At 37.3% G+C, this 21,907-nt stretch overlaps 1 protein-coding gene across 2 annotated transcripts; it reads left to right on the forward strand.

The window, feature by feature from the left end:
• Positions 1–342: 342 nt before the first annotated feature.
• Myo81F (Myosin 81F) lies at positions 343–19,865 on the forward strand. Of its 2 annotated transcripts, XM_011314124.1 has the most exons (7): positions 343–633; positions 4,069–4,175; positions 6,832–6,894; positions 10,848–12,819; positions 12,889–13,141; positions 13,221–13,256; positions 13,682–19,865. In XM_011314124.1, the coding sequence occupies exons 1-7, from the start codon at positions 609–611 to the stop codon at positions 17,913–17,915; spliced, it is 6,690 nt and encodes a 2,229-aa protein (XP_011312426.1). In that variant the 5' UTR covers positions 343–608; the 3' UTR covers positions 17,916–19,865. The 2 variants fall into 2 exon arrangements, with proteins under 2 accessions (XP_011312426.1, XP_011312427.1); XM_011314125.1 differs by lacking the exon at positions 13,221–13,256.
• The last annotated feature ends 2,042 nt before the right edge of the window (positions 19,866–21,907 follow it).

Below are 21,907 nucleotides of genomic sequence, written 5' to 3' on the forward strand. Positions count from 1 at the left end.
ATATTAAATATTATCATTAATAATAATGATTATGCGGTATTTTATAATTAGTACTTCAATATTCCATATATTTTCCAATTTAAAAAATTATTAGGATAAACAATTATTTCCAAAAACGATAAAAACATATTTTTTTGAATTTCCCGCGTATCTCTGCTACTTCTGGTCATCTCAATTAAAAAACTCATCGATAAAATATAGTTACCATCTCAGGATAACACCATTTCCTCCAAGATACCCCCAAAAATCCAAGTGGTGGGGTTAAAAGGGATAGCGGCTGTATGTCGGGACGCCATGCGTCGACTGGCGTCGCGTCGGCACTCGTCAGTTGGGTGGCAACTGCCTGACAGTTGACAGCTGATCCCGCGGTATGCCTTTTTGATTTTCAATATACAACAAAAACCCGCGTGTTCAACCAACAAAAATAACCGATCATTTCTATATTTTCACCAAAAAAAAAAATAACCGGTCAACGGATAATTGATTAAAAATGTGATATCGATTGAATAATTGAATAAGTGAAGCCAGTGACAGTGAGAACAAGTGGAGGGTTAATTTTGGTCCAGTGTTGTGGATTACCTATGCAAGGGGGTTGATAACAACCAACAATGGTTGCCAAGCATTTCACCCAGGGTAAGATGGATTTTTTATAATTATCCATGGAGTTGTTACCCCCTATTGTCTCCCACCGATCTCCCCCAAAATCATTCCTCCCCTATTTACCCCATCAATGGTACGATTTTGGAAATGATATCTATTATTTTTCTACGAATTTTCTCCATTTTGGAGAATTGATCTGAGGGGTGTTTCCCCCAGTTACCCCCCAGAGATTATTCCTCCTGGATAAATAGTCGCCCTGGATTTAATAAGGACTACCTCATCCCCATTTTTTCCTCTCGATGATTATCATAGAATTTGAAATTTGTTCTCTAGTTCATCGAACAGTGGGGGAGGGGAACATCTGGTGATGAAAGTGGCATTGAACCTAGAGGTCCAGACAAATCTCCTTTTCCCTTTGAGTTTCTCTATCTTTTTTCATCTTTTTGTACCTGGCATTTCTCCCCCGAGAGCTCAGGATAGATTTTTTTTATTCTCAATGGAGAGCTGATGATTTTTTGCACAACCAGTCGACGATTTTGCTGTGATGCAATAAAAACCGTACGTGACCGGCATTTTTTATAAATAAAATAAGTCCGAGGGGTCTGTTTCATCGGGGAAATCGATGATTCATTGATAAATTGGGGAGAGGGAATTTGTCAATCACTTTTCATATCTCTGCATTTTTATCTCTGCAGACATTTATTTGAAGAATAATAATACGTACCATTATCAACAATATTAATAATTATTATTCTTATTTGTTTATTTGAATTTAAGAATGAATTTTTCTTCACGTCGTGATAAAGAGGAAAAGGCAAATGAAAGAAAAGGACTAATTACCGAGATAATTCCATAATAATTAGAAGACAATGACATTTTTTTTTTTGCACTAGATATTCGCATGTGAAAACGAGAAGGTTATTATTATTTTTTTATTAAAGAGCAAGCTCTTGCGCCCACCACAAAGTCCCACCCTTTTTCCTTTGATAAATGATACGACGTGCCCTAGATATTTGAAAAGCAACGGAAAAGGACGAAAAACAGTGAAAAGGGTGAAAACGAATGACCTCGCTCGTCACGTGGATTTATCATTGAGTAAATCCGCTAGTTTACAATTTTAGTCCTTCGAGGAAGGCGTTTCACTCCTAGATTGACAGGAAATTCACAGGATGATTAATCACCTCTAATATTCTCTAGTATTCTCTAAATTCTTGCTTCCCTGAATTGACTCTTTATTGGTAGCACGTGGATTAATCGAGGAATGACTCGATTTATTCTGATATTTATTGTGATTGACCTAGATCATTCGATAATTTGTCAATGGATTTTTTTAAACTTGAGGATTTGGTTGGGCATCGCGTTGACGTCTGGATGACGGGGAATTGTAATCACTTGGAAATTATTTGGGGAAATTGTGTGACTCATCTCCAGCATCCTGGACTTCTCTGGAATGTTTTGGTCTTGTGAGTCATCCAGGTGAATTTTTTGAGTGCCTCCCATCGTCAGTTCAGTCTGACGTGTTCCATTTTACAGCTCTATTTGTCCGTTAATCATATTCAATGGCTCTAATTACCGGAAAATAGTCACATTAACTTGAGTAATTAGTAGGTGACGGGGAATAATGGAATTTAGAAAGATTGGGGGAGGTGGTGGTGCTTCAAGGACAGAGTGCATGTCCTGGATTTATTCCTTTGAAATATTTCGAAAATTCCTCCCCGACTTTTATTTAAAATATCCATTAATATCCAATAATTAATCAATTAGTACTTACGAAATATTTTCCCATTCATTGATTTTCTTTACGTCATTTTATAGGATTAATTATTGATCCCTGGAAATTGTTTAAATAATTTTTAAGTTATCAATAAACGAATTATCAATTATTAATGAATCCAAAAATTCATTGATTAATTTAATTGCGGGATAAATCAGGGCATCATGTAATTTATTTTTATCAAGTATCAATCAATTGTTACTAATTAAATCACTCGATGAAATTCTTCATGAAGGGCTTAATTGTTCGCGGTAATCTGGGGAATTTATCTCATGTGGTCGCACGTGTCGGTGAAATGTGGATAACGAGGGTGTAATTTACCCCTAGTAATTGTCTTAATCAAGGGAAAGACAAGTATTTGTCAAGAGAAAAATGAAAACGAAGAGAGAGCATTTTTATTGAGAACGAATGCACCCCCGAAGGGCTGAAAGCATCCAGAATTCTCTACTCCTCCGCTTTCACCCTCTCAATCACCATAAACAATTATTAATTAACTAATTGAATTAATACCTTAATCACTATTTCGGTTTATGCCATCAAATCCTTCGGGGGAATCTATTTTTCGCTGATTCAGACACGATACTGTAATTTAATAATTAATTCCTACAATAAAATGGAGTGAGATTATTAATTAAAAAATAGGGGGAATTGTTTAAAAATTGGTCAGGGCTCTTTTGTATTCATTAATTGTCTTCATGTTTTTTGAACACGCAAAGGAATTTGTGAGAAAAAAAATGATTAAATTGCAGATGTAATAACAGATGACGAATTATTTTTTATTTGACAATTAATTAATTATTTTATTATTGTTAATTAACCGCTAATTCATTAATCAATTCAATCGATTGCATCAAGACAGAAACGAAGACTTTTTTAATGTAAAGTTTATAAACTATAAATTAAAATTCACGGATTTTTATTTAAAAAATCGCAAAACTATTGTTTCATTAGAAAAGAAATTTTCATATTATTTTTTTTATTTATCCATTTTATTTACAGAATAAAAATCCACTATCCATGATTCTCACGAGGGGAATATAAATATTTCCTGCTGATACATCAAATTAGCATTTGATTCTCGGTCTCACTCTCGCTTCATTCTTTTTTTTTTCTTCTTTTTGCAGCGAGGAAAATTTTTTTGTTTGCAATCTGGTATCACCGAGGTTGTTGGTTTTCTTATCATGTCACTTGGATCTAGTGTATCCGCTTCCGGAGACTACGGGTGACAGGAATTCCACTGGAAAGATAAATTCAATTTATAAACGTTTTGCCCGACACAATATTCAATAAAATAATACAATAATAATATTAAAAAAGAAACCGCATTATTTTGACCTTTTAAATTTTGCAAATCCTTCGATCGCGATTCCATTCGCACTTTCTCTTTTTGTTTCTGACGAAGGATTAATTTATTTACATTTTTATAATTATTTCGGGTAAAAAATCGGTGTGGATGGATTAAAAGAAGACGAAATCTCGAGAAGGAAAAATTTGTCCTTGAAAAACATATATGAATGCATTGATGCGATGGCAGCTGTCGAGTGGTGGTCGACCGCAGGTGCATTCGAAAAACAGATACACCTGCAGCTCCCAGTTCTCCATTTATCCCTCGACAAATTTATTTCACACTTCTATCAGCACTATTTTCCGATAGCTTGTTACATATATATATATATATATATTTTTTTTTTCAGGCTCCAGTCCAGAGTCCGGAGTGCCGGACATGACTGTCATCAGTGATATCGATGAAATAGGCATCAACCGGAATCTGCAAGTTCGATATGGACGAGATCAGATATACGTATCCTTTTTGCCATTCCATTTTTCAAATTAAAAAACATCATCGATGAATTATTGATACGTATTTCGGATGCTGGGATTATTTTTTATTAAAGATTATGGATTATTCATGGGGAAATAGTAAAGGCTAGTCGATGCAGTGAAGTTTTTCGGAAATTTCTCGGAATCTGGGTTAGATACCGAATTTTTCATTATCACCTTTTTTGCAGGTCTAGTTGCGCCTTATAAAAAAGGTTTCAAGGAAATTTGGGGTAGATGTGTTAGATTAAGAGATATTCTCAGTTTATTGCGGAAGAAGTTGATGGAATTATGGGATGTGGAAGTTGTTTAAATAATTATCATTTTAATTGAGATACCGCAATAAATAAATGACAAATCAACGAGAAGTAGATTATAAAATTATAATAAACAACCCAAACAATAATGATAATACAGACAGACTTGTCCAATTAAAATAATTTATTTAACAAACATTTATTACCTCGGCGAAATGAACTAATAAATTAACGATTAATTATCTTCAATCGAAATTGAATTCAAACCCGAATAATAAATAATTGAGCTGCCACTGGTCTGAAATTCCAGAAATTAAGGCTTAAAGATGAATTTTTCTATTTCTTCGTTAAAAAAAAAGGGAAAATTTTAGAATTAATGAATTTTTTATTAAAAAAAAAATACATATCTCACCCCATAAGAACGTGAAAAGCCCCAGACAATACGACACAAAGAGAGCAACAGCCTAGTGTCCTGATCCGCACAAAAAACCCCAAAATAAAAAGGAAAAAAAAAAGTGGAGTGACGTTGAATATGAATTTTGGTTTGGGGTGGGGTCTCGCCCGGGGGTTGGTTGCCATGACGACATATTCCCTGCAGTCAGCTGGTTCTGCTACCCTTTTTCACCCTGGAACAGCCCCATTCATCTCAACCGAGTTCTTTTTTTTTTTTTTTTTTTTTTTTTTTGAAAAAACCGCCGACCGAGCGACCGACTGAGCATCAAACGACGACACCAACACCTTCTGCATTTCACCTCAACCCTTCCTTCTTCCCTTCTTCCCTTTTCCCCTTTTTCCCTTCCTCAAGTGCCTCAATCCAGCTGATGACACACTAAAACTCTTTCAATTACAAAAATACTCATTCTTTATAGAAAATTTTTCCAAATCGCACATCAAAGTCACGAAATATTAAAAGAAAAATTATTTATTCTGTTGAATTATCTAATGATTCGCGAATTCCTTCTAGTCTAAAAGGGACACACGATTTAGACAAACTAATGAGGCAATTCCCTGATTAATTCGGGTAATTTTGAGCGACATAAATGAGCGTTGCAGATGCAGAATTTCCTGGTTACGTGTATGACGTGTGTGGGAGGGTAATGGGAATTTAGAGTGAAGTTGAAACGTGAAAGTGTGGGATCAACCTCGAATGGTCAACTTTTATCACCGACTGGAGTTTTACATTTTTTACGCTCTCGTAAAGAATTGAATGAAAATCCGCTGACACCTACGTTCCTGAAGATTGCAATATCTCGTCATTTTTTTATTTCTTTCCCACTTGCAATAAATTCTTTATTAACTCCTCCCCCCACAATGAAAAAATGAATAAAAATTCTGATCAATTCCCTAGGACTCCACAAAATCCAGGAATCTATCGGATAGTGGGAAATTTATTTATTTATTTATGTGAATGTAATGGGAATTAATTAATGATTGAAAAAAGGGGAGAATTTTTTTTATTGAAACGATTAAAATTTTCTGGAGATATTTCAAGTAGACGTTTTTATATTTTTAGTGAATCATTCCAGAAACTGGGGGATTAGATTACCATTAGTCACTTTAGATACTCCGGAGGTTTCCATCCCCTGTCTCTTCCTCAACTCTGAGAATTGGGGAGTGGAGATAACTCGATAGAAAGGAATAGATGGATGACGAAGAGGGTGGGGTTGACATGACACGAACAGAAAAATTCATATTCTACATTTTCACATCTCTTAAATCTCTCAAATCTCTCATTGATTCCTTTCCCTCTACCCCAGCATCCCTTCTCTGCATTGGCATCGCTCCAAATTAACAATAAATTAATGAAAAAAAAATGCAATTCATCTCTTCTTAATCCTCAATTTTCCAGGTGCTTACATTTTTCCAAAATAATTCTAAAACTAATGGAAACACTAAAATGTGGGTAATAGTTTTTCCCGGGGTTTCGGGTGAATTTTATCGGCTAGAAATGGTTTATTACCCCCTTTCTGCAATGTACCCATGAATCATCAACCCTCAAGTATGGGGTTTGCCCATGAGTGAGAGAGAACCATTGAAATGACGCCAGAATAAGACGCCCCATCGTCCCCTATACATGTAATACGTAATATACATTATGCAAAGAGGGGGACATGAAAGCCCCGGGGGTAAATGTTCAATTTTCATCGATATCCGGACATTATTCCGCCGAAAATCCAACGACGCAAACCTTTCTCACTCAGTTTTCAGTCGATATCTCGGCATCGAAAGGAGATAGCGATAAAAAATGTTCATGCAAAAAATCAAAGTAATGTTCACTCAATCATGATGAAATGGCAGTTTTTGTTCTAATTGTGGAATTCAATTTGTTGCTATTTGTGGTTTTGCTGTAATCTTATCGTTTTTTCCTTAACAAATATTCAGACGTACACTGGATCAATTCTGGTGGCGGTCAATCCGTACAAAGAAGTCGATGTCTACACAATGGTGAGTGTTAATTGTTAATATAATAAATATAGCAAACTATTACTGAATTATTTAGAAATTCTGGAGGAAGATATTGAATTTTTGGTGATTATTAATGCATGAGAAGCTTTTGATTTTCCGAGTCATTACACCGCATTTTTAGGTGGGAATAGGATAAGATAAGATATTCATTGATGGCATGATAGATAAAGTGGGGTTTATAAGTGGGCTATTGAAAAATCACTGAAAAAATTAGATATTGAATGAAAAAAAATGGAATAGCGAGAGGAGATAGAGAATTAATACGTTTGGTGGGTGTTATCAATGTATTGGATGTAATTTAGTATCGAAGTGATAAAAGATGATGAGTAAATTTCCAACGAATCGCCAAATGCTTGAGCTCCGCCTGTAGCCCTCATTTTAATTTATAAAAACAATCTGTAGAGTTAATAATTTAGCTCTTGATTGAGATAAATCAATGGAAAAATCAACAGCGGATTCAGTAATCTTAATACCATTTACCACTTGACTACTGAATTGCACTCAATACCTCATGAGAAATCCAATTAAAATCTCTCGTACCAGTCATCCTGAGTTATGATCTAGATGAAGAAGCGGTGAATGAACCTCGATAATGTGAGTCTCGTCCCCAATTCACGTCGATAGTCTTCAGCATGTGTGATACACTCGAGAAAAGCCCTTTGGTTTTTCCATTCTTATTACCTCTGGGGAGTTTACCCTCTTGTCCTCCCTCTGTGATGAAACGCCCTGACTCCAGAACTGTGAACTCTTCGTCAACCAGTGGAAGGAGGGATGAGGGCAAAAGCCACGGCCTATTTCCTTACTGGGTCATGCCTCGTTACTAGATTCCAGTTGAAACGATTATCATGGGTGAATTCATCCTCATGGATCATTTCATCAACCCCCAGCCCCTCCAGGTGTTCAATACATGTCGATTTTCCAGAACACATGCATTTCCTGGGAGGATCCACAAAATTCTATTGGAGTATCTACCGAATATCTCGGAATTGAAAGGAGATACCGAAATTTTCATAAATAATTTTTTCATAGATAAAAGCGAGAACTAGAAAAAAGGTCCTTATGAAAATATCAATATTTCTATTTAATCCCGAGATATTTGGGAAAAACTCATCTGCAAAAAAGTTCATTGGTCCCAATTTATTGATTAAGTGATGAATTAAAATAAATTGATTGATATAATCAATTAAAATCATTGGAATAATAAAAAAATGTATGGAGAAATGTCGCCAAGAGGTAGGGACATCTGATATGTACTGATACCCATCAACTCCTGGGTAATTGCTCCCGAAATTATCATAAACAAATGATGATTTTCTGGGGATTGCCATGGAATTATCAGTAATTGTATTTTCGCAATGGGAAATGGAAAATTATGGAAAGGACTGGAGAAAGCTAGTGGAAATCAGGAACTGAGCCCTCAACAACAATTTCAATGTGCGCTCGGAGACGATCAATACCCAGGGGCGTGCACCGCTCCACCATCCGCCCTTTTTCATCCTGATATCCTTTCACTGCATTAATCTGATTAAAAAAAAAAAAAAAAACCACTCAGGATCATCAAGACAATCATCAAGACTCCAGAGAATCCAAGAAAGACTCTCTCATCCATTTCTGATCATTTCCCTTCATCTTTTATTAGTTAAACTCTTATTTACACTTTTGTATATTTTGTTTAAGTTATTAAACAATAAAAATTAATTAAATAATCTAGTCTGCGGACGAATCATTTGGGTATTCTTGGAATTCTCGAAATTTTCATTTCGATGGAGGAATTTATTTATTTCTTAAATGGAAATTTCTCTTTTATTCATTTTAAATAAATCATAGAAACGATTTTTTATCATGAATGATGGAAAATAAATTAAATAATTGTGATCTTTTAATGAAAAATCTGGGAATTGATCTCTCCATTTTTTTAAAAATAGTAATAGTAATTGTTTATTTTTCTAATAAAATTTAATCTCTAATTTCGTTTTTTAATTCGGGAATCCACTTCCACAAATGAATAATCTCTCTTAAATAGTATAATAAATAATGATAATGCTTTTTATCAGTGGATGAGAGGAGTTTGAAGACTATAAGTCTTTGGTCCAGAAATATCTTGGAAGCTGGAATCCCTCAGTTATCGTAAAACCCTTGTCCTCAGATGAAAACGCTAATGGGCGGATGCACGTGGCCCCTTCCACGAAAATAAACAAATGATAATAAATGTAAATCTTCAGGGTCTTATTATCTCTGTACGTGGAGAATAGCTCTTTGAAGATGATGGTCTCCTAGACACGTTTCTTCGGAGAAAAATCGTTTTTTTTTTTCAGATTTTTTCCTGATTTTCTCTTTTATAAATCAAAAATCTTTTACAAATCAATAACCGTCGATGTTGAATTAAATTAATTAAATATCAGAATTATCGGATTATAATTAAATACTCATCCGGTTGTAACTTCATTAATTCGTTTTTAATTAATCTATTTTATTGTTGTTGAAAAATATTTAATTAATTTATTTGAGGAAATAAATCGAAGTAAAAATGGAATTCAGAGAATCTGAAAAGATTAATTATTATTAATTGCAAAGCAATAATTATTATAATTATAATTAATTAATTAATCAGTTGAATTTACTATTGTCAGCTTCAAATAAAACTTCTCTCAATAAAAAATGAATAAAATCAATTGATTCAAAGAGACAAGCTACTCTAAACGATAAAATATAATTTTTTATTCATTAAAAAAATGAATGAATTTAAAATGCCGAATTTTCAATTATCATAAATAATGAATGAAAAACGGAATTCACAGAATTATTTATAATAACGACGAGAGAATGGGGAATGTTGAAACCCTGAAGGATTTCTAACCGAAAGCTTTTCCATTTCCCTTTTGTCATTTTTACCCTGAGGGCACTCATTCTCAAAACCCACTCACACTATTTCCTCGACAATCTGTGAATACCCTGCAGATGTAGAGATAATGTATGTGTAACCGGTGAATTGATACCTCGAGATTTCTCGACCTAGAAAGCATCTCTCAGAGCGATCATCGTGTTCCCCGTGCATTCGCCCCGGCAAAAGCTCATCGTCGCACATCCGCTTCCTGTTTTCCACGAGAGACAGATATAAAAGCACCATTTCACTGCCTCCATCGAGTTAGCTTCCAGGAAAAATTCAATACCCGATTTATCGAACAGCCGTTGAATTATTTTGATAGTTCGATAATTGGGGATTCGAGATATTCTATTTGGAAAATTTTTAGTCTCGATGTCTGGACGTGGGGCACGCGTCTTGGGAAAGTCATTATCTATTCTGTTGATGCACTTCCGGTGCTGGAAATTTACAGCTAACAATCGGACAGCCTTAAAATAAATACCAGTCACGAGTGTTTTTGAATCCAATACTCCAGGGGATTGTGACGTTAATTTAAATGAGATGTCCCAAAATGAAAATCGATAATAATAATTAATTATTTATTCTATTAACAATTTAATTCGAAGGACTTTTCCCCAGGGCTTCAGCCCGAGAATCCACTTTTATAAAAATTATTAAAATCAAATAATCCACTTGGTGCATTAACCGCCCGATTCGCTGTACTTTATCAATAAATAATCGTCTAAAAAATACCGGAAGTCCTCAATATTCCGAGGAAAAACTGAAATTTTTATACATAAATATCCAAATTTTTATATATATTTTTTTTTATACTAATTCTATACAAACTATTCTTTAGTTTTCTAAAATTCACTTCCACTCTAGAGTATATTTCCGTCTGTACGAGATATTCAGAGTCTGACCTTTAGACTAGTGACACCCGTAATTATTTTTCCGATGGAGCAAAGGCCCAGGGATATTTCTGTTGAATTAAAAAAAAAATCACCGACTCCTCCGGTCGATCTAAATCCATCACCCATTGATTAAAACCAATGAAAAACAATTTCAGGAACACGTCCACAGATATCACGGCCAGAAGATGGGTTCCTTGGAGCCCCACGTGTTCGCCCTTGCAGAAGCTGCTTATCGGTCTCTTCAGGACACAGAGAGCAATCAGTCGTGTGTAATATCTGGTGAGAGTGGGGCTGGTAAAACCGAAACGACAAAGTTCATACTCCAGTACTTGTGCTCAGTGACGAGTAACGTTGACACATGGGTGGAACAACAGATTCTGGAAGCCAATACGATCCTGGAAGCCTTTGGCAATGCCAAGACAGTGCGCAACGACAACTCATCGCGTTTTGGTAAATTCATGCAGGTCTGCTTCGACTCGAAGTGGATGATAAAAGGATGTATAATACAGGATTATCTCCTGGAGCAATCGAGGATAACATTTCAGAGTCCAGGTGAACGGAATTATCACGTGTTTTATCAACTTGTTGAAGGTGGCACACAGGATGGTGAATTTGCTGATCAGTATCACCTGCTGCCAGCGTCAAAATACAAGTATCTCAATCAATCTGGTTGTATTAAAATCGAAGCAATCTCAGAGAGCAAGAAGCTTGATGCTCTTCGTCTAGCTTTCAATGTGCTCCAGGTGCCGTCGGAGATGTGCGAGGGTATCTACCGAGTGCTGTCAGCTATCCTGTGGCTTGGCAATCTCAACTTTCAGGATGTCGATGGTGAGAGATGTGAGCTGACGAAGGAAGACATAGAAATTGTCGACACAGTGGCACCTCTCCTGGGTCTCCAGCCCGATGATCTCACCAAAGTCGTTTTAGTCAGGCAGATCAATGTCCGGGGAAATATCACTGAGATTCCCCTGAAGGTGCAGGAGGCAAGGGAGAATCGTCACGCCATGGCCAAGGCACTCTACTCCAGGACCTTTGCTTGGCTCATCAATCACATCAACAATTGCACAAATCCTGGACAGGACTCCTCGAGGTTCCTCGGTGTTCTTGATATATTTGGCTTTGAGAATTTTGCTGTTAACAGCTTTGAACAGCTCTGCATCAACTACACAAACGAAAAACTCCACAAGTTCTTCAATCATTACGTCTTCGCAATCGAGCAAGAGCTCTACAAGCAAGAGGAGATCCAGTACTCTCACATAACATTCACGGATAATACACTCTGTTTGGAGTTGATTGAGAAGCCACCGCGGTGTGTTCTCAAGCTGCTCACCGAGCAGTGTCACATGCCAAAGGGTTCAGACACAGCATATCTGACAAATTTGCATTCAGAGTTCGAGGGACATCCGTGTTACGTCAAGGGTGACGACAGGAGAAAATGGGAGAAAGAATTTAGCCTGAAGCATTACGCTGGCGCTGTGACGTACACGGTTGAAGGATTTGTTGATAAAAATCGTGATGTCCAGCAGGATGTGTTTTTCGATTTCATGAGCAGAAGTACTAATGAATTTGTCCAGGAGATAACGGTTTATCAGGATCTTCTTGGATGTACTGTGGCTAGAGCAGCTGGAAGTACCACTACAATGTCCAGGGGTACAACCAAGGGTAAGCCAACCCTCTGTGATTCCTTCAGGCATCAGCTTCAGGCACTCGTCGATGTTCTCCAAGGGACAACACCGTGGTATGCCAGGTGTATCAAACCCAATATCAATAAGAGTGCTGATCATTACGATGAGAGACTTGTTCTGGATCAACTGAGATACCTGGGAATGCTCGATATCATCAGGATCAGGAAGGAGGGATTTCCCATTCATCTGCAGTTCTCGGATTTTGTCTCTAGGTACAGGTGTCTCGTCAAGGGTAGAACAATGCTGCCGAAGGACGACAGAGAGGCCACCAGGTGTTTGATAAAGAGCCAGGGAATTCCAGAGACTGAGTGGCAAGTTGGAAGGACCAAGGTATTCCTCAGGAGTTACGTTCACGAGCCACTTGAGGATTCCAGAAATAAACTCGTCACCAGCAATGCCATTGTCATTCAAAAAATCTGGAGAGCGTATGTCGTGAGAAAAGGTAATCTAAATAAAAAATAATTATTAAGAAATAATAATTTGTGATTTTATATTGATTTATTCTCGATAGATTATCGACGGATTCGAGATGCTGCACTCAAAGTTCAGCACGCATACCGCGGCTGGAAGCTTCGCATTATGTTTATCAGAAAGCGTCGTGCTGCTATTGTAATTCAGTCACATCTTCGTGGTGTATTTGCACGAGAGGTTGCAGCTGCACTACGTGAAATGCGACGGGTCGACGAGGAGATGAGAAAACGAGAGAGAATGGAGGAGGAGAGGCGACTCATGGAGGACAAGAAGGCACTCGAGGACAGTCAGAGGTATGGACACTGTTGTTACTATGTTGTTGGATAAGTACCTCAATGAGGATAAGAAAATATCATCCTTTGTGCTTTGTAGCTCTCAGTACAATGGTATTGTTGGAATGGAGCCTGGGTAAGTCTCATTGGATCCAGGATAATCAGAGCACTGCACAAACAATTTCATATTCATTGGATGATTAAACATTAATTATTCATGTTAATTGACACGTACATGAATGAGTTTGAAAATTTGGGGGAGAAAAATTGGATTTTACATTAAAAAAAATTTTTTTTATCAGTTATTATTCATTATTGAGTTGATAATTAAATATAATTAATGATTAAATCATTATTGACGTCGATTTGTGGTGAAATGAGTATTTTAAAATATTTACAGAGAGTATAGAAAAATTTTGAATTTATAAAATTCTGTGAAAGATCATTTCCGCAGTGACACAATACACAATGTCAAAATCACATTTTAAATCAAATGAAATTCAAAAATTCCGAGGGAAAAAGTGAAATTTTATAATAAAAATGTGTTGTAAAAATTTTCAGAAAAGCCCAAGAGGAGATTGCAGCTCTTTCTCAAATGGCGGAGCAATTAAACTCAAAAATGGCAACAACGGAACTCCAATCCGTGGATCTGGACAATCTCTTCTCGTTCCTGTCTGACGTGCAGTCGACAAAAGCCCAGACAATCGAGGAGCTCGGTGAGCAGATGGAGGAGCTCGTGGAGGACTTGGACGCCGAGCTGGAGAGTGTAATCCAGCTGGAGATGGAGATGATAGCAAAATCAGATTCAAAAATGTCAAATTTGAATTCACCAGATGCCCCTAGGGCGTGCAATGGCACAAAAATGGGTCCACCTAGTCTACCAGAACCCACAGGACCACCACCACCACCTCCACCCCCTCCATTACCATCAAATGGCGAGACAATGGACCCGAACGAGCCGATTTACGAGTCAGTGTTGCCAAGAGATGAGAACGACACGAATGTACCCATTAGAATAAACGGACACTCAACTCAGACAAATGGTGACAGTTGTCCATCACCTCCACCAGTGCCAGTGACAAAGATAATTAAGGATCCACCATCACGTCCAGAGTCGAGAAATTCCTCGAGTCATTACCTAGTGCACCAGACCAACGGAGGACTCCATCAGATATCTAATGGTCACGATGTGAGTCTTGGTGGTGCAATTGGAAGTGGAGTTACAGGTGGAACTGTCAATGGACAGCAGGTAATTGGAATTCAAGGTCAATTGCCAGTGCAGATGCAGCAGAGCACCCAGGGAATGCAAAATGGTGGTCAGGGACAGCCGGAGAGAGAGCAGCGGAGAAAATTCAGAGTTGAGAGAAAACTCCAGGAGTTGGAGGAGAAAAAAGAGCCTGTGGAAAATGAAGTATTGTACCACGATATTGTGGAGTTTGCTCAAAACTACTTCAACAGCCACGAGAGATCCCCAGAGGGTACAATAATGGCGACACTGACTCGTAAATCCCGTGGAAAAAGTATAGAATTTATTCCTAAATACGAGATGGTGACGTACTACAAGGGCTCGACCATTCCCAATTCCCACATTCACATGTACGATCCTGACAACGTCAATCTCGCGTGCTCGACATTCCGCGATCTCTGCAAGTATCTGCGAGGTGAGATGAAGCTGGAGCAGGAGATAACGACGATTCAATCAATAATAAGTCATGGAATTGAACGTGAGGAGATGAGAGATGAGATTCTTGTGCAGTGCATGAGACAATCAACGAATAATCCAAATCCAGAGTGGGCAGAGAGGGTCTGGCTGCTGCTGTGTTTGGCAATCGTTGCCTTTCAGCCATCAAAACTCCTGTACAAGTATTTTGTCTCGTTTCTCCGTAAAAATCTTGCCCACGAGGGTAAACTGAGACAATACGTCCAGTGGTGTGTCGACAACTGCAAAAATACCAAAGTCTCGTGTCGACAGTTTCCACCATCAACAGTGGAGATCGCAGCGATGAGACGATTGGGAACAATTGTCTGCAGATTTTTCTTCCTCGATGGTAGAACAAAAGCGATCGATGTCCATCCAACGGACACAGCAGCTGATGCGGCAGCTAAACTTGCTGAAAAATTGGGACTGAGATCGCTGGAGGGCTGGGCAATCTATCAGAGTCGTCCAGATGGTGAGGAGCACGTACGAGCTCATGATTATCTCTACGATGTGATTGCAGCCTGGGAAATGAAGCAGTGCAAACTCAATACCTCGACCTCGTCATTCTCGACCCTTCGGCGAGGCTCCAATCAGACTCTGGGGAGCGGTGACAATCGATTTGTATTCAAACGTCGTCTCTTTCGAAATAATCGTGAACTCTCTCAAGACCCTGTGGAAGTCAACATGCTGTATTCACAGGCTGTTTACAATGTCGTCAAGTGCGATGATTTTCCAGTGTCTGAAAAAGTGGCACTTCAATTGGCTGGTCTTCAGGCTCAGGTATCCCTTGGAGATCCCAAGGACAATGACAGACTTGATTATTACAGTGAAGTCGACAGCTTTCTGCCTTATCGAATTAGTAGAGCTCGTGGGGATGATGTCTGGGTGCCAATAATAGCACAGGCTCACAAGCAATATGGATGTGGTAGATCTGAACTCACAGCTAAAGTTCTTTATCTGTCATGCGTGATGCAGTATCCATTGTATGGTACCACGATGTTCAATGTCACATATCGTGGATACTGGTCGTACGGTAATCAATTAATTCTTGGTATCAATTGCGATGGACTGATGCTCATCAAGCCCGAAGACAAATTTGTACTCTCAGAGTATCGGTATCAAGACGTTGAAAGTATCATGCTGGATCCCAGTGACTCCTTCATCACAATTTCTCTTCTCAGACACAATCCTGACAGCTCCCACAAGTGTTTTGTCTTTGAGACACCACAGAAGAACGAAATAGGGAGCTTAATAGTGAGTTATTGTCCAGCACTGGCTGGATGGATCACCGAGAACGAAGCACCAACGAAAAAAACAAAGTGCATAACGAATGAGGATCGTGTTCGTCTGTATCATAATTTAGTAAACTGCCGGAGAACTCTAGTGGATTCGGAGGCATTGAGAAAGCCTCAGGACTCTGGTGGTGGCTTCCTGAGGAATACCCTACGTAGATTATCGAAACACAGAATTGAAAAGCTGAGGCAGGAGCATGGTAACAGTACAGATGATGGAGAAACTTATAAAGGATTTCCACATGCCTATTGGGCATTCAGCAGATGCTCTATTCCCCAGAGTCTCACGAAGTTGCCAGACCCTGAGGAACAGATTGCTCTCTCTGTCTTCCAGTTGTTGCTGACTTATGCTGGATTAGGGCAAAATGGTGACACCGTACGAAGAGTTGAGGATGAGCACGTGAATTTAATTCAATCAGTGATGGAGAGGTGTATGAGAAAGGAGAATCTCCTGGGGGAGTTGTACCTCCAGTTGATCAAGCAGACGACTGATCATCCAGATCCCAACAGCAGGGTGAACCTCAGGCACTGGGCACTGCTGTCATTGGCCTGTTCTGTCATTCTTCCACCGCAGAAAATCATCAGGAAGTACCTGATTGCTCATCTCAAGAGGTGTGCCAGTGATTACGTCACTGAGGAGGGAAAATACGCGAGATTTGCTGAGAAATGCCTGTACAAAACTCAGGGAACGAGGAGGAGGCAGTGGCCACCCAGCAGAGAAGAGATCATGTGCACGATAAACAGAAGACCCATTTACGCTAGGTTTCACTTCATGGATGGACAGTATCACGCCGTTGAGTTTCATCCATCAGCAACAGCTAGAGATGTCATGGAGATAATCAAAGCCAAGATTGGACTGGGTGAGTCTGCAATGGGATATGCTATCTATGAGGTTCTTGGATCCACTGACAGAGCTCTCATGCCTGAGGAGAAGATTGCTGATGTCATGTCCAAGTGGGAGAGATACAGAAGTAGTCAGCAATCAGCTCAGCCCCAGAGAAAGCATGGCCATCACTTGTTCCTATTCAAGAAGCATCTCTTCTTGGATCACTACATGAATCTCACTGATCCTGTTGAGAAGGAGTTGCTTTATCATCAAGTGCTGCATGATCTCAGGGCTGATAAATTTCCTATTACTGAGAAGGAAGCTATGATGCTGGCTGCACTACAGGCACAGCTCGAGCTCGGGGACTGTTTGGATACTGTTAATGGACCTGAGTACAGAACTGTTGCCAGTCACTGCCTTCCACCAAGAATTGCACCCAATATCAGTGTCGAGGGAATTGTTCAGCATCATCAATCACTCAGGGGCATGACACCCAATGAAGTGAAAAAGGCTTTCTTGAATTTTATTCAGTCCTGGCCACTTCACAGGGCCACTATATTCGATGTCATGCAGTCGTTCACTTCGAATTGGCCTAGGGTTCTCTGGCTGGCTGTTGATCAGATTGGACTCCATTTACTGGAGCACAGATCTAGAAATGCACTCTGTACTTATGAGTACAGCAGCATATTGAGTTACAGTCCTGCATTGAATTGCCTTATGATTATCACGGGAACTGATAAAAAGCAGAGCAAAGTTATTTTAACTACTTCGCAGGCTTGTCAAATAGCAAATTTGATACGTGAATATACAGAAGTCCTCCAGATACCACCAGAAGTACCAAAGAGAGATTCAGGTATGCCTCAACACATGACCTCAATTCAACCAATAAACACTGCCACAGCCTCGAGTGGTCACAAATCAAGACCAGCCTCAACTTTACACCGGGGAGCACCAGTAATCCACTCGCAGGCTAGCTAAAACAATTTTCCGATACCAAAATCAATGGAGTAATGAATGGATTTACCGATGAGGCCTATTGTAACGATTAGCATGAGAGGAATTAATCTAGTGCATTCTTCTTCCAGTATTTATTGTAAGTAATTAAATATAATTTCAGTGCTGTCGAGAGACATAACGTTAACTGCCATGAATTTTAGTAACTGCTACGAAAATATGGAACCAAAGCTGAATTTATTTCACTTCTTTTGTAAATGCTTTAATATTAATTGATAAGAATTTTGTATTAATCTCTCATTACATGTATCATATCAATCGAACAAGTGTGGAGATATTGAAAATTTTGAGATATTATTCCGAGTGGAATGATAATGACGATTTTAAATTAGTGATCATTATCTAAAAACGTTTACTGATCTTCTTTCATATTTTCATTGGAATGTTCTTTTCAATTATTCATTTCCATAATGTATGAGGAATAGAAATAATGTATATGCCATTTTTTACATCATCTCTCTCCAACTGAATAATTCAACAAATAGATGTAAATTCACCTCGAGTAATAAATTAATTGTACAGCTTTCTGTACGTTGCTCCTATAAGCAGCGATGCAATGTTAATTATCATTAATAATTACGTAGAATAACGAGGAATAGCAAACGTAATAATTCAACTTCGTTGCCATTTCAGGAATAGTTAATCATTGATAAAATAAAAATTAATAATTGTCTTTGCTAGGTTCGAAATGAATTTGTTATTTATTCGTGACAATCCCCTGAAGATAAGCATAAGGATTGAAGAATATTTAGCTTGAATAGCGATAGTAATTAACTGAATTGATATAAATTATATTGAATTGGAACTTATTTAGGTTGTGATGGAATAGGTAATGAAGAAGTGAAATGTAACGAGTAAAATTCCATGTTTTTTTTAAAATTATTATTCGGCGATCACTGGGAACTTATTGATTTAATTTGAGTAATTACATTTCACTACTTCAGTACTGAAACAATAATAGTAATGCAAGGTTGTGTGAAACGCCTCGCGATTGCGTCCAAGAGTAAATTATTGAATGAATTATTACTTTATGTTCACTGTCCAAAGATTTACTGCTGGCTGGTTATAACTTCCTTCCTTTGTGTATATAATTATTATTCATACTGATGATTCGAGTATTTTTGAGGGAAATATAGTTCACCCCTGATTTATCGGAGTAATTGATGTATTTGTATAGTTTGAGTTCTTATTGATCTTTGAATCATTAAAAATGGGGAGTGATCTGCACTTTAGTTTAGTAATTTCGCTTGTATTAATGAACAATAATAATTATTCAGTGAAACCTCTTCTCATCGAGTTTTTAGGAATTTGGATAGTTGAATTTTAATAAAATAAAAATTGTTTCTCGTTATTTTAAGAGTGTAGAGACAGATAACAATAATTATTGAATGAAATCTCTTCTAATTTTTCGCTAAATCTATCAGAATCTCAAGATTGATCCGAGCAATAATTTTGACAGTTAAATAACAATTAAAATGAATATTATTTGTCGTAAATAATGAGTGCAGAGGCTGACTGTGATCCGGATCGGGTGATCTTAGTCTTCGAATTATTGTTTTTAAAATGAAATGAATAAATTTTTTCTGTGCATAAGTTAGATGGAAATGTAATTAACGGATAATTTATATTGATTAAATCGAAGGTAAAACAGGCGTCAAGACGATATGAGTTATGCGCACGTCATTACGTACGTAGCTTAGAATTATTATAAATAATTGGTTGACAATGTTATTGAATGATATATGGGTGAAAGTTTTGGGAGAAAATCAAGGGAAGGGCTGTATATAGAATGTATACATTGCGCACTAGCGTATGTGGAATGGAAATAATTGAATCGAGAGTTGAATATGTAAACCACGCACACATGGGCACCAGCAAGACGCCTATCTATGAATTATATTGATATACTCCAGTTCTGTGTATTAACAGAATAAAAATCGTATATTGAAAATAATCAACAATATTGTTTTTTTTTTCCCGTCAATTTTTATTTCTGCAACAATAATTTTTTTTCCTCCTTTATTCGGACTTTTAGAATAAAATAACAGAAGAGTTTATTTTATAGACCGCCATTTTAAAAAAGAAAATATTATACCTACGTAGGTAGTTCAGTATTTAAATCGCATTTATTTTTTCACTTTTGGGTAATGAATCAAGGATTTTGGCTGACATTTTCCGCGCATTTTGTCGACGGCCTTCCTAAGATTAAAAATGGCGGAAAATATCGGATGACTCTTCAATTCAATTATATTATGATCGATTTTCAGCGGTAAATATAACTGCGCACGGGACCTAGTCATTATTAAAACAAATATCAAAATTAATTAATTAATTTTTTCATTTATTATTATTCACCGTTTTGTTTAGAGTTAGAGGAGAGTTCAACGGTCTCGTGTGACAGCTCTCATCACTGACAGATACGACAATGATGTGCAGATAAACTATTAACATATTAAACAAATTGCATTATTATTAAGAAGGAATTGAATTTTTTAAGAGCAATACCTCTTTGAAGAACTCGTGAGAGAGCACAAAGAATTTTCCCGCTGTTAATTTAAGTGGAATCGTTGAATGGTGAATGATTAAAACCAAATGTCTCCTGATTTTTCCAGGTTTAGTGGACCAATCGACGGAGTACGCTATGTCACCTACAGCATAACTTGCTCGTTGACACTTTTCTGTCAGCCAGCAGTACAAAAATAATTTTGAAAGCAACACCAAGTGGACGAGGACATAACGCATCATTTCTTTATACATTTTGGCGGTAAAATTCTGCAAAATACAAAAACTAAATGAAGGTTAAAAATTGTATCACTATTTTCCAGAAATTATCAGCAATTTTGACGTCTAGCTTTTGAACGGAAGTGAAAAAAGACTACAATTATTATATTAATTATCATCTATTATGGTGTAATTATATTTTTACCAGTAATCATAAATTTATACCTGAACAATGCGGATTCCAGTGCAATTAAAAACAATTAGCAGACCAGTGAAGTTCATGAGGATAATGATATTAAAATAATTGTCAATGTTGTGGACAAATTGGGAAATTTGGACGTGTGAGTCGACAATGCATTTGAAACAAGAGCAATTTTTCAGAATGCCTTCTCCAGATGAATGACGAATTTTCCCTCGGTATTCTCTTATTCTGTTGCCAATAATTCGGAATTGTCCACAGGTATGAAGACAAAGTGTCACGAAACAAATGTCGGCCCCAAAAAATATTATGCTACATGTAATGACAGCTACTGTTACACCGATAAAGTATGCAGCAATTGCCATTTGATTATTGGAAGAGTATATATTCCACACGTGAATTAATGAGTTTTCATTTTTTTGTCCTCTGATTGTTGCGAACAGTGGACGCAAAATTATGTCTAAAAAAGAGGAATGAAATCATTAGATTTTATCACATTTATTATCTGAGAATTAGAAAAATTGAGTTGTAATTTTGGAAAACTTTTAAAGTTGATAATCAGTTCAAACCTTTCTAAAACGTTTTGGAGATTTGACTGCATTTATTTGCCACAAACTGTTCGAGTAATTGAATTAACAGCTGTTTAATCAGGAAGAAATACATTGATTGATAATAATGTTAAGATAATTGATGTCCTTACTGTAGATGTTGACACTTTCTCCTGCAGCCAGAATCAGCCCAATTTTTCGTGACCATTCAGCATAATAATGCATTATTTTATTATCCTCCTGGTTGAAGTGAGCGCACCAATTTTTTTCAAGTTCAACCAATAAAAATTCACGGATTTTTGATTTATAACGGAAGAAAAACATTATACTGATTACGTAAATCCGGAAAACGAGAATAGCAACAGACAAGCATAAGTCAAACCAATTGTGGGCGAAGAGAAGAGTATAACCTTGGGGGATGAGGAGAGTAACAATTATTGTTGTGAGGCTGATGAAAAATTTAACTCCATGTGCTCTTCCGACTTCTG

Source organism: Fopius arisanus, unplaced genomic scaffold (genome assembly GCF_000806365.1).
Source record: "Fopius arisanus strain USDA-PBARC FA_bdor unplaced genomic scaffold, ASM80636v1 scaffold00148, whole genome shotgun sequence".
Classification (NCBI taxonomy): Eukaryota; Metazoa; Arthropoda; class Insecta; order Hymenoptera; family Braconidae; genus Fopius; species Fopius arisanus.